The 13,055-nt window shown below is 42.8% G+C and overlaps 1 protein-coding gene across 30 annotated transcripts in view; it reads right to left on the bottom strand.

Moving 5' to 3' along the window:
* Positions 1-1,339: 1,339 nt before the first annotated feature.
* The window catches only part of LOC112556085 (zinc finger protein 678-like), a 248,897-nt gene continuing 237,181 nt past the window's right edge, over positions 1,340-13,055 (bottom strand). For all 30 annotated transcript variants that reach the window (XM_025224701.1, XM_025224708.1, XM_025224710.1 and 27 more), the window contains one exon: positions 1,340-12,786. In XM_025224701.1, coding sequence (XP_025080486.1) covers positions 12,371-12,786 — 416 coding nt within the window. In that variant the 3' untranslated portion in view covers positions 1,340-12,370. The remainder of the gene's footprint in view (positions 12,787-13,055) is intronic.

The raw sequence follows: 13,055 nt of genomic DNA, 5'->3' as shown, positions 1-13,055 counted from the left end.
ACTGCTTTAGTTATGGATCAAACAGCACGTTATAAAAGTTACTCTGTTTAACAGACTACTTTACTAACTAGGTAGGGGCAGTGAGGTGAACCTGCCTAACTCCTGGAAAATAAAGTCTTGACACTAGATGGCGTCCTTCCTGATACACTTTGATAGTGAGCGCCACAGCTTGTGACTACATCCGGAAGAATTACTTTGCTTTCATTTTCAAGGTTCAAATGGCCGCAGATTTCTCTGGAAATATATTTAGGTGCGAGCTAATTTCGTCGCTGCTTTGTGCGATACCAGCTGTAAACAGTCGCTGCTTGCAGTATCAGTACCTGTAGCAATGTTCAAAGTGATTACTTGGTGGTGTTGTATGTAGCAAGTATTGCTTGCTGTTGTGTGTCAGTGTCCACACAAGTCATTACTGGCTGTTTGTTTGTCAGTGCTCGAACTAAACAGTCGTTGCTTCTTACTGCTGTAGTAACCTTCGATGTACTAATTTCTGGGTTACACTGACTGCACGTGAATGGTGTGTCTGAACCAGCACGTGCCACCCATTGCTCTTCATCCGTCTGTCAGTGCCATTGTATGTCAGATATATTTTCATGTTAGTACTAGCCTGTATAAATTATTTGTGATGCCAGGGCCACTGCTCTCAGTTCATGTCACCCACCGTTCCATGATACCCAGGTGTTCTTCACAAGGTAGTGAAATGTGTCTAATGTAGTATCAGGAGTGTATTCTTCACACGGTGGTGTAATATGTCTGTGTAATATGTCTTGCTATTTTCGAAACTATATTGTCGCGTGAAGCAGTCTAAGAAAAAACAATCACCTTTTTCTTTCATTCTGGTTCGAAGCAGAATAATAAAACGTGCTTGTAATGGTCCTTTATGATTCGTGTACAATGTTATTAAATTCTTGCTCTCAAACGACGCATCAAACACATGATGACAGCCTGTGGGTGAGGGCTAACAATTTTAGCTTATAGTTTCTCTTGTGTTTATGTCCTGTGCGTGGTCTATAATCTAAAAACTCATTTCTTTTGAATGACTTTTATTGTACACACTCTATTGTCCCTGGCGCCTCTCCCCCCCCTCTTCTGTTTTGAGCTTTCTTCAATTTGGTACCGTTTTTTATTTTTTTATTTATTGTCCGCCCATGCCTAGCTATAATCCACAATTCGTCGAGATATTGCTTTGGAGGAAAGTATGTTTCGATATCTTACATGATTAAAATCAACATCGGCTTTACTGAAAATTTTAAAATAGCTTAATATGAACAACAGCATACAACAAGCCACTAGTTCAAACAAGCATCCAGACACACTGAGCTGACATACACCAAACTCAGCATTCACTTTTTTTCGCATTTTTTATTTAACAAAGCATCGATACATTTAGCAATAGAAGACAGCTGACACCACCGACATCAAGGTTACACATCTACCATACAGCATTTATGTAATGATAAAACACTGGGTACAAAGGCTACTTTTTTAAAGTTGCTACCTCAGCAACTGTGTACTTCTGGGATCCTGTAAATGATCTAGTTCTTGATACGCCGCAGACAAAGGACCCTCTATCACAATGATTTCTGTTCCAAGACCAAATGACATGACAGGTGAGTTACACAGAAACAAACAGCGCAGACGTGCGTGTGTTCCGCCGGAAAACGCAGCTTTAATCGAAAAGAACAAGCACCCGAAAGTGAAACTCGCTGTCTGCTACGATAAGGCCATTTTTTGTTAAAGTTTGAAGAGTTTGGCTGAAAAAAAGGACGTTTAGTAAAGTTTCGAAACAGGCAGTCAGTGTAGTAATGTTTAAGAGCTGGGTATAATTTGCTGATATAGATTTGTTTTTCTCTTCTGTGCTTGGACCACCCCATGTGTATAGAGCCCAAGAACTGCAAGGCATTGATTTGCATTAAAAGCTAAATAGAAACCGCCATGCAGTGCTTTGGCAAAACTACTGCACAAGGAACCAAAGAGAAAGGGGGCGCACCACGCAGGCGAAACCAAGCGTTGAGTGAAGAGGGGAGAAGTGGGGGGGGGGAAGTGGGCGATAAAATGATAAACGGAAAGTCTCTTACCCATCTTTGCAATTCCTATCTACTAAAAGAGAACAGCACCAAGCCATGAGGCATAAAAACACTTAAAGAATTGCATAACATGGAAAAAGTTGCTTTTCCGAATGTTGCTGCCTTTGTAAGTAGCAGTATAGCAGAAAAATATCCAACAAGAAACTTGTGACTACAACTCTGTCAGAGGAACTGAAAACAAGGTCCGCTTTGTTGTTTTTCTTAGAGTGGAAACTGCCAAAACTTGTAAATGTGGCTTGACCGCCACATTGTCAACGACTAAAACATAGTAATACAGCTCGAAAACATTGAACAATTCAAACTTTACAGTCATTAAATCTTTCTCCTGTTGGTGTTTTTCTCTCTGTAGATTAGGGGTGGCCAAGAAATTACAGCGAGTAGCAAGCATTTTAAAGAAATTGTCAACAGAAAAAAAACCTAATTCTACTGATGAAGCGGAGGCCACGATCTGCTGCCATATATGTGCCCATTTTATTTTCTTAAGTCTTTCAGACCATCTGCTGTGTAAGGGCACGACAGAGTGAGAGCTTTGTGAAGTGTTGTATAATGATTCCCGTAAAAGCATGGTACGGACAGAATTCGTTTGCATTAGAAACCTCAAACATACAGAAACCCCAACATTTCTCGGAATAGGAATTTGATAAGCCTTCATTTGCTTAGTATTTTTCTTCTATAACATAACGTAGCATCACCGCTAGGCGGTAAGGCAGTATATGTCATTTAACGACAACGTGTCGGATCCCGTTGGAATTTTCACCCAACCCTAACCCACCCATACTCTCAACCGAATTAACGGAACTGCCAAACGATTGTGTCTGTGGAAGTGAGCGACACAATGCCGCGCTGGCTGACGGAGAGATGGCGCTATGGAACACCGCTGATCGTCACAGCGAGAAGGTGGACAACTCCAGCAGACCGGAAGTCTATCGTCCTGCGCATCCATCGCATGGCCTCGGTACTGGTCGCAGGAAGAACGCTGCGAATTGTCATACATTTTCTAACAGGATGTCGCTGCTTACAGCTTGTACCACGCACTCTCCCAGTGTTACCTTACGTTTGAGACTAACAGTAAGAACTACGCCTTAGCGAAGGAGACATTATGTCGCCATACTGTACAGGCAATGTTGATGTACCTCCAAGCATGATGATCTAAAAACATTTCTACTTCATTACATCGCTTTCTAGTTTTCCATTCACAAAGGCATCTAGTTATCACATAAGGAGTTGCAATGTCATTGAAACTTCGTGGGAGCTTTCACAAAAAAATCACAAAATTCACAGATCAAAAGAGCACAGCTCTAGGCTACTTGGAGCGAAGTATAGTAATGATCGACACCATGACACAAGTTCTGTTTGTATCTTGAGCTATTCAGTCCAGTCAACAGACTCGCAACATAATCTTCAGTGGCCAGGAGGGGAGGGGGAATAAACATATCGGTAAAAGGGATTCTGACTTTGACCTAGGTGGAAAAAAACCGACAAAGAACGAGAGAATAAATGTAACAATGAGTGTTAACAATAGAACAACATCACAATAGAGGATCTGCAATATGATACAACAGAGAGCCGTTCAGTGGGCGTAGTTTTAACACTGCGATACTGGCGATATGCTGAGAGCCTTTTTTTTAATATAAACTCGCTCTTTTGTTTCCGAAGAAAGTCTGACCAGCATGAAATACTTTCAGAAGTTCTTATATCAAGAGAAAGCTTTTGTGCGTTATAGATGTGTAACGTGTATAGGACCACCTTGCTAGCAGGTATCGTTGTGGATATCACGTGACACTTCGCTCTGCCATCCACTATCCACGCCTGGAAGTAACGCCCGCTGACAAGCTCTCACTGGCTAGCACATTTCTTTTTTGTCCATTTAAGACAACAGCTGTCCACTGTTTTGCTCACAGACAGAAAAAAATAATAAACTGAGAATGCAAGAACAACGATGAGGTGGTAGGACGTTAAAAAAAAACAAAACCGAGACGTTACAAGACAAGGAACCAGACATTCACGTGCGAGACTTTTTTTTTCTTTTTTGGTAAAGGTGAAACATGAAAGAATTCGTCATTCCACAACCATGAGAGACATCGACTTAAAATGGCATACATTCAATGTTCGTAGGAGTACTAATATGTAGTACGGTTATTAATCATCTGAAATATCAAGTCCAAGAAACAAGATCGTTGTCTGGGAAACAGTTGTACAGAGGTACAGCACTCCCCCGGGCTGCATGTACACGGTTAGAGAACTCCCCCTGCTGCATGAACAAAGAGATGGTACAAGGGGCATGATCAACTGAGCGTCGACTGAGAAATCCCTAGGGATCAGAGCCACAAGCTCCCTGGGGACCAGAGCCACAAGCTGCCTAGTGCGCCCTGCATGGAAGACGTCGTTGGCTTTCTTTCCCTACTTCTCTGAGGAGGTCACCGACTGATGTGTGGGTCAAGGATATTTTATTCCTTTATTTCCTTATGTCATCTATCTGTGTGTGTGTGTGTCAGAAATGAGTGCAAGGAGAGTGAAAGGAGGAGAGAGAGTGGGGAAGAGTTTAGTTTTGGATGGTGGCTGTACGTTTTTCGCGGGAGGTGACTTTTTCCCTGTGCTGACTTCAGGGACGCATGCGCAGACCGAATTTCAATTTGTCCCTTGACGGTGTGTAGTGAAAATGCAGTACTTCAAGTAGCTTGACTAGTGATTGCTTTTGTCGTGTTACCTCCATGATACTGTGTGGGCTTTGGTGTAGTCTTGTATTTTACAGAATGACTGAACAGTCAAAAGATCATAGTCAAGACTCGTTAAGCTGGCGACCGCATTTGGTTGTTTGCGCATGCGTAGAAGAGGCCAGTCGTACAAGTCAGTACGAGATAGAGAGAAAGAGAGAAAAAAAGAAGTCGCTAGCGGAGCAGCAAACTAGGTACACGACTGTCACTGGTTACAAAAGCTCGCCGCAGGCCAAGAAGATGTTTGAGGGGGACAGACACGGGCTCGCGCCCAGAATAATTGTTGGATGATCTCCACGTGGCTTGCTGTTACATACGCCACGTTCTTTGAAATCATTTAAAGTGAAACTGTCGATAAGAATGGCTGACTAGGGGAAACTGTCACTGGATACGGTGCGTGGGATCGACAGATGAACTGATTTCAAAATGAAATAATCTACATTGTACATGTCTAAAGGAGTTACATCCACAGATATTTGGATACCTTGTTTAAAGAAGAGGGTAATGTGGGTGGGTGAGTAACGGGTGGGCTAATTCGCAAACAATAGACAGATTATAAGCCATCAGACGGTCTCCTAGCAGAGCAGGTGCCCTATAAATGAGCCCTCAGTTAAAACCACGCTCCGTCTGACTTGCTGCATCGCAAGTTGAAGAGGTTCTGACGAAGAGAAGGAAAGAGAGAGCACTACTTCACAGACCATCGGAAATGTGCACTCAGCGACTGACAAAAACATGAACGCCTCTGTACATGTAAGTGGACCGACAGTCAACAAACGACACGCAAATCTCACGACAATGAGAAATAGTAACCTCCACCACATGCCGAGAGATCAAAAAACACGGGAGAAAGTAAACAAGTCAACATGACAGTGGGAGGGGGGAAGAGGGTAGGAGAGCCAGGGGCTGGAGAGGGGGGCTGTAAAATTATGTCAACAATGAAGAGCTTCATCATATAAGTGAACGGTGCCGTACCCACTCGTACAAACCAACAACTAGTCTTTAACATCACCAACAGAGTCGCAGCTGCAGAGAGAGAAGAAAACCTACTGAATGAGCAAATCGTCGTCGTATGAGCTACGGGCATGCGGCTGTTTGGAACAGCTGAATGAATGGCTATTGTTTAGTAGTAGGAGTAATAGTAGTAGTAGTCCCATTTACAGAGAGCTCTGAAAGTGTGAAGAACTAAGCGATCCACAGCTTTAAAGCTTGGAAAGACCAAAGTCACATCTACATCGAGAGTCGGAATCGTTTGGATTGCACGCGCATGACCGCGTATCACGAGAAGGGCACGCTACTTCAATGACGATCGTTACATGCTGCGACGGGAGGGTGTCAAGGGAAGGGGGTGACTGCAAACATTTACATATATATCATACAAATTAACTGTGGTACATAGGGATTTTGATCATAATACATATGGCACATGAATCTCACAAAACAATTTACGAGAAGCATTTTTTAAAATTTCGCATCATAATCTGAAAGATAAAAAGACCTACTTGACTCAAATATACAAAAGTCGTCACCTCGAATCTTCTTTCCGGTTCTCTATCGACTGAACACAAGTTCTTGTGCCATAAAGAACAGTATGCGACATTCCATGTCCCCCATCCCGCCTCTTGAACGCACGCACGCACGCACGCACGCATGCAGCTCAACACACACATCACGCATGTCACAACACACAGCTTCACGTGCAGCATCCCCCTCCCTTTCCTCTCCATCCTCTACCCCTCCCACCTGTTCAAGATACAAGAGATATGCGGCAAGGTTCTGCTATCATAATTATGAACATGTAAAGCAAACATGGTCTAAAGCACGAAAATGAAAATTCGTCTTCTCGAGATTTAAAAAACCGACAATGCAGAAAAGGAAGCAAGACACGAAGGTATCAAAGAACGGCAACCTGATGGGGAAAGGGGGGCTCGTGTGCGCGTGATCAGACACGGAGTCGGCAAGTCACGTGGGATGAGGGCGAGACAAAGGGGGCGCTGCTCCTCCACACGCTTTGCAGTAGTCCTCGGCGAAGACAGTCCCGCTAACGCACTCTCACGCCTCCACGCACGGCAGAAACTAAAAATCATCTACCACTCCACATTACTGCATAGTCAACAAACAAAAAAGCACCTCGGAATTAAAAAACAGAAAAAGGGTCAAACCACTTTAGAAACAAACCTCCATGCACAAAACCTGGCATTTGATGCCGAATGTAAATAAAGACACATATTTATATATGTATAGGTACAACACGCCATTATGTTGGACAAGAAACATCAGGTTCTGACATGTCACCAGAACAAGTGTACATGATAAGCATCCCAATAGTGTGAATAAGTAAGTTCTGAGACCCCAAAATCGCGTTAGCGACTCTGGAAGATTTTGGTTTTTTTTTTCTTTTTCTTTTTTTGGTAAAGATTAAGAATGAATCTCAGAAAACTGACAAAGCTAATTCAGCTTAGATATCTAGAATCTGTACAACACACCGGCTCTGACAATCACTGGTCAGTGATGAATAAAAATTCAAAATATACAAAGCTGCATTGCAAATGTAAACAATACAAGACAAGAAATAAATGCTGAAGGTGTAAAACTTGAAGGACAGATAGGTTGTGGAAAAGCCAGTTTGTGAAACAGCAGGCTTAAAGGTAGCACCGCTGTATCTGATGCGAAAGAATTAGCTGCTTTCTCCTAGATGTGATTCGAAAGGCACGAGTTGCTATAGTAATGGTGTACTGCATCTCCAGATTGTCGTTGATTTCATTTCTCCAATTTAATGTTATGCAGAATTTTTTTCTCGTGTAAAGAACGCAGTTCTTTTGTCGCTAGCTCGCGCTCATAACGACAAAAATAAAAAAAAAGGAAAACAAAGAAAAAAAAAAAACAACTCGGTGTAGACAATAGCCCAGACCATCTAATGATAAACAACTACAAGGTTAGAATGAGAGTTCTATCCATTGAGAAAAAGATGTAAGCTCATGAACAAACGTGTTTTGATTTTTGCATTTGGGAGATTACAGGTGTCAGAACGAAGTCAAACAAAAGAATACAGTCAAATGTAAAAAAAAACCTGCTGATTGGCGAAATGAAAAGTTTAAGTACCTAAAACAACTGGATGTTGTTACAAGCAACATTTTCCAGAATATAAAGCGAAAATACAAAGGAAATGCATCTATTTGGAAGGAATAGAGGCTAAATATAAGGTTTCCCTTTAACAAAGCGGAGGGTAGTGTTGGTAGACTGGAGATAGAAAGACTAAGTTTATGTTTTCTACGTGACAACGTTCTGGCATTACTTATTTAAGGAAATATCTTGCGATAGACAACTACTGGAAACTAAGCAAGAAAAATACACCGCTTTACAAAAAAAGGACATGGACAGTTTTCTAGAAAAGGGAAAAATGAAGATACTACGTTGACCCAGTTACATGCAAAAGCTGGGAGTGTAAGTAAATTCTACTATTTACTGGATGAAGGGTGATTTGGAACGGAAAAGATTTTTAAACCTTTGTTTATTACCACAATTAAAAAAAGGCGAAAACAATTGGCGTTTTCTGAAAGAAGTTCTCCTCGAATTAAAAATTTATTAAAAATCTTTAAGATGATCTTAAATCTTTAAGTAAATCGTTTAGTTCAGAAAATCTTTTATTAGGCGACCTAATTATAGGCTTTCTATATTAGGCTTCTTTACTAATGTAATTTTCTTATAAAGGCAGATGCGTTGGTGTGTCAATAGACTAACAAGTTTCGGTTGGGTGAACCGAAACATCGACTAGCTAGCTGAACTGTTGATCATCACAAAGCAGGACTGATTGAGTTCTGATTGATTACCTTCTACATGTAGGTCCTACCGCAGTTTTAAGTAGACTTTTTAAATACAAATTTGTTGTCATAGCCAAGCTGCAAAAATCACTCTTCACCAGTTTACAAGCTGGTGGCAAATAAAAAAAAAAATTTTTTTTTCCTTGAAAGTGAAAGACAAAAAAAAAAAAAAAAAAAAGAAAATAAGTAAAAGTGAAAACGTGATTCTAGCTGAAGCAATGGCACGGCTAAAACGACTCATTTCAGTTTAAAATGAAATGTTAGCAGAGGGAACTGGCTGTTGACAGTGCAAGATTTTTAGTTAAGACACAAAAGTTTTTGAAGATCAAATATATGTGTGAAATGATTTGTTTTTATAATATACACTGCAAGCAGTAAGTAATCAACGGCTAAACAGACTGCAATACAGTACAGCAATTGAGAGAAACTGAAAACAGTCTTGATCAGAAACAGAGAACAGTTTCCAGCAAAGATTTGTAAGCGTCGCTTATATCTGTGTTAATAACATGCTATACATTCATGTTCTCATAAGAACATTGTTCAAAATTTCAACAGACGATTAATTGAAAATGTTATCTTTAGAAGATAAACTTTCTTTGATAAACGTGGAATAAGTATTAATTAGGATGCTGATCAACATTTCTCCTGACCACATGCATTGTGGGTCAAATGTGCTATGTGTTGGCCTGCAAGCAATAAACACTTCATACATACAGAAAAAAATGATTGGCACAGACCATAAAACACACGTACATGGCAGGGTTCATCGGAAGCAAGTTTTCACTGTGGTACGTTAAATTATTTTTTTGAAAAAGCAAAAGTTTCAACACAGATCCTTACGCGGTGTAAGCTCGCATTCTCACGCAATCAACACACACACACGCACACACAGACACACAGCAACACACACGCGACTAATGCGCGTGCATGCGTGCATGCCTGCAAATCGAAGTCGGGTTACAAAAGTTCCACAACACCGCACAAACAGATCGCGAGTTGCACGAGGACGTGTCGTGAGAGTCGCCATCTTGCCCAGCCAGGGGGAGGCCACCATCGCGCTGACGAACAGATACCTGCAATCTCCATTTTGATTGGCCGGCTCTCCTCTCCCCTGAACTAGGCACGATGGCGATATGGAATGCTTCCCAAAACTGAGCAGAATTAGACTTGGTGAATTCTACTAAAATTGACAAGAGTAACAAACAGCCATATCGGTTTCGCTTCAGTGTTTTTAGTTCTGAAAAAACGTTCTTAAAACCGTGGTTTGACCACACGATGCGCTTGGCGTCTGCAAAACAGATCAGCACCATACAATGACTAGATCCGAAAATGGTTTTCTGATCAGCTTCTACTAAGTCTACAACACAGATGTTTCAAATAAAAAAAAAAAACCCACACATGCACATCAGATTATCTTCTATAAGTATAAAATGGTAACAATATGCGAAATTCTTCTGTCGATTTAACTTGAAACACTTTTTTTCCCGCAAATTCTCATGATCAGTTTTTTTTTAATAAAAAAAAAATGTATTCTACAGGGAAACCTTTTCTCTACACAGTATTATCGCGTGTAGTGCTGTACAGCAGGATGCTGCTGTTGTCCCAGTTGTGGACAAGCTCTCTGAAAGCACGAGTCAACATAAAGATGGGAGAAAAGTGGGGAAACAGACAGCACGACACAGCTGTGTTCAACTAGATCGAATGCATGCACACGACACACATTGAGCACCTTGTTGCTGTAACCGAATGCCTCAGCCACCGCCGTGATGCCATGGGATTGAGTGTCACAAGCACTAACATACATCACGACCAGACGACCCAAACTAAAACAGCGCGGTGAGCCAAGCGTAAGCACGAACGAACCTCGTCCTATCTCTCACTCCGAAACAGTAGAAGGGCTGAGCGGCAGGCTGGCAGCTGCTGGCAGAGCCGACCACCAGAGACTGCAGGCTTACTTGTTCGTCATCGCGAGTGGAGCCAACGTCTGCAAGCCTGCCGCCCAGGGTTCCGAGACGCCTACACTTTGTTTTTGTGTTTTGAGATGTGTCCAGAGAACAGCGCAACGACTGACGATGAAGCGAAACATTTACCGCCTTTTTAAAAGCCAGCAAATGGTCGTAACAAGACGCAACGAATTTCAGCAAATATTTCTTACACTCTCAAGTGGGACAGATCTTTTTGGGAGGTTTTCCACAAAGGGGATGGGATGAAGCAATAGCCAAATGTTCTGGAATTCAAAGTGGGCCAAAGGTGTAATCCTGCTCTGGGAAATTACCGAAAAATACTGACAGATTAAGAAGCAGAATGTTAAATTATTAATACTGTAATACTGATCTCTTTCAGTTGTTTTTCTTATTAATTCATGATAGAAAGAGATTGCTGAAATTCTATGGTCTTTGCTGACGCTCGCCATCTCAGTTTCCAGAAAAATAGACAGACGCTGGTGCTGCTGTGTAATGTTTGTGTCACGTGACATGAAAAAGATGTGAGCTGTGTGCGCTTGACAGCATCTAGTGTTGGTGTGTTTGTTGAGCTCTATTACCAGAAGTGGCATATAACCCTTCAGCCTCACGATGTCTGTGTATAATACTTGCTAATGTCACCCGCCATTTTGACATCGTCCCGGCAAATAAAAGCCCTCCATTAAACGTATCTAGCAAGGGTCTGTACACATGAATATGTACACTGAACAGTCTCTGTACACAGATGTAAATACTGAAGGTGAAAGATACCATGCGCCTCGTCTAGAGATGTAGTGTTATCTCCAAAAGATGTGATCCCAGTACTCCTCTTGTCTCTCTTGAGTGAAGTCACTTTTAAATAGGTTTTTTATTTTTTGTAATGGAAAAATCACGCATGCAGCAAGACCGTCCAGGTCTTTCCTGCCTCTGCTTCGACCTTTCGTCCCGCTTCTCCTCGCCGAGAACGAGAATGAGCGAGAGAGGGAGAGAGATGGGGCCGAGTTGAAGTCCTACTGTTCTCGCTACTCCAGTCTGTCCGTCACCAAGCCGACAACTAGTTCCAGGGCATAGATCAGTTTTGTGTCCCTTCAAATTCACCAAGAAACGCAAAGCCGGTTTCTGGTTTGATCCTCTCGGTATAGCTACAATGGTCCTAGCTTTGTCCTACCTTGTCCTATAGTGCACCTCGCCTTGTTGCGTGTTGTAAGCGACAGACTAAACCAAACTTCTCGAAGTTACACACTGTATTTTGTTTTGGTTTTGTTTTTTTCACTTTAAACAGCTATATTATTTTGTTGGTTTCAGCGACCACAGAAAATTTCAAAGCTGATTACTCACTGGCTCAGACGACGCAGTATTTTGTCGTTTGGCCGTTGATGAGACTAAACGGCGATGGATAAGTCCAAAATGTTGGCTTTTAAAAATTAGAACATTAGGAGGAATGGGATTTTTAGGGGTGGTTGCTGAGAATATTACGCTAGAACTGCTTTGTGAATCTAACACTGCCATCTTACTTAGATGAGGAAGAATCCTTGTTGTAGAAAGTCAATTAAGGATCTGTAAAGACACGTGTTCCGCGAGACCATAGCTGACCTAATAACCCTGGAACTTTTTGCCGACTTGACAAGTTGTGTTTAAGAGTTCGAAGCAAGCGGACAGACTTGGATGAAAAAAATCGTCCCCTCCCCCCTCTCCTCCCGCCCTAGTCACGTGGCCTATCCAAGGGTGTGTGCACCGACAGCCCGCGCCCTGACTTAGTAACTGCCGCTGGAGTGAGTGGCGCCCCCTGGCCACTACGCCAGGCGCGAGGCGGTGGTGCAGGTCGGGGTGAAGCTGGGCATCTGCTGCGAGGCGTAGTTCTTGATGTGCTGCAGGCTGAGCAGGCTGTTGGCGATCATGCTGTCTCGCCCCATGCCCATGTTCAGGTTGCGCTCAGGCGCATCCTTGCGGAAGCCGATGGGGTCGTAGGGGAAGTAGCGGGGAGAGGCCATGGAGGAGATGTGCGGCAGCGGTGACGTCAGCCCCGTGTGGGCCAGCCCCGAGCCGTAGTGGTGGTAGGCGGCGGCTGCAGCGGCTGCAGTGCTCGGGCCGGTGTTGGCGCTTGAGCAGGTCGTTGGAGGAAACGGAGACAACGGCATGAACGCCGAGGACACGCTGCGCCCGCACTGGGTTCCTGCTGGGCCGCCCGGACCTCCTCCTCCGCCCCCACCTGGCAAGACAAGGCCACGAAACATTCTTAAAGTAACCCGTGCACTCTACATACAGCATTCTTATCACAATCTTCATCTCAGGAAGCCATGGGCCTGGAGATGGTCTAAATATTTGTCGTCCGTGGCACGCTCACCACCTAATATCCGCTATTCACCTAAAGACACAAACAGTTTGGCCAAAGTGAAATGTCTGCCGTAGTGCGGATCAATGAGTGTTTGCTAGATTCTGGATAGTGTGTTTTGTTTTTATATTCGGTACAGCTACTTG

Source organism: Pomacea canaliculata, linkage group LG2, assembly GCF_003073045.1.
Source record: "Pomacea canaliculata isolate SZHN2017 linkage group LG2, ASM307304v1, whole genome shotgun sequence".
NCBI classification, from domain to species: domain Eukaryota; kingdom Metazoa; phylum Mollusca; class Gastropoda; order Architaenioglossa; family Ampullariidae; genus Pomacea; species Pomacea canaliculata.
Note: the sequence above shows the minus strand (reverse complement) of the source record. Positions and strands in the feature narration are given on the sequence as shown.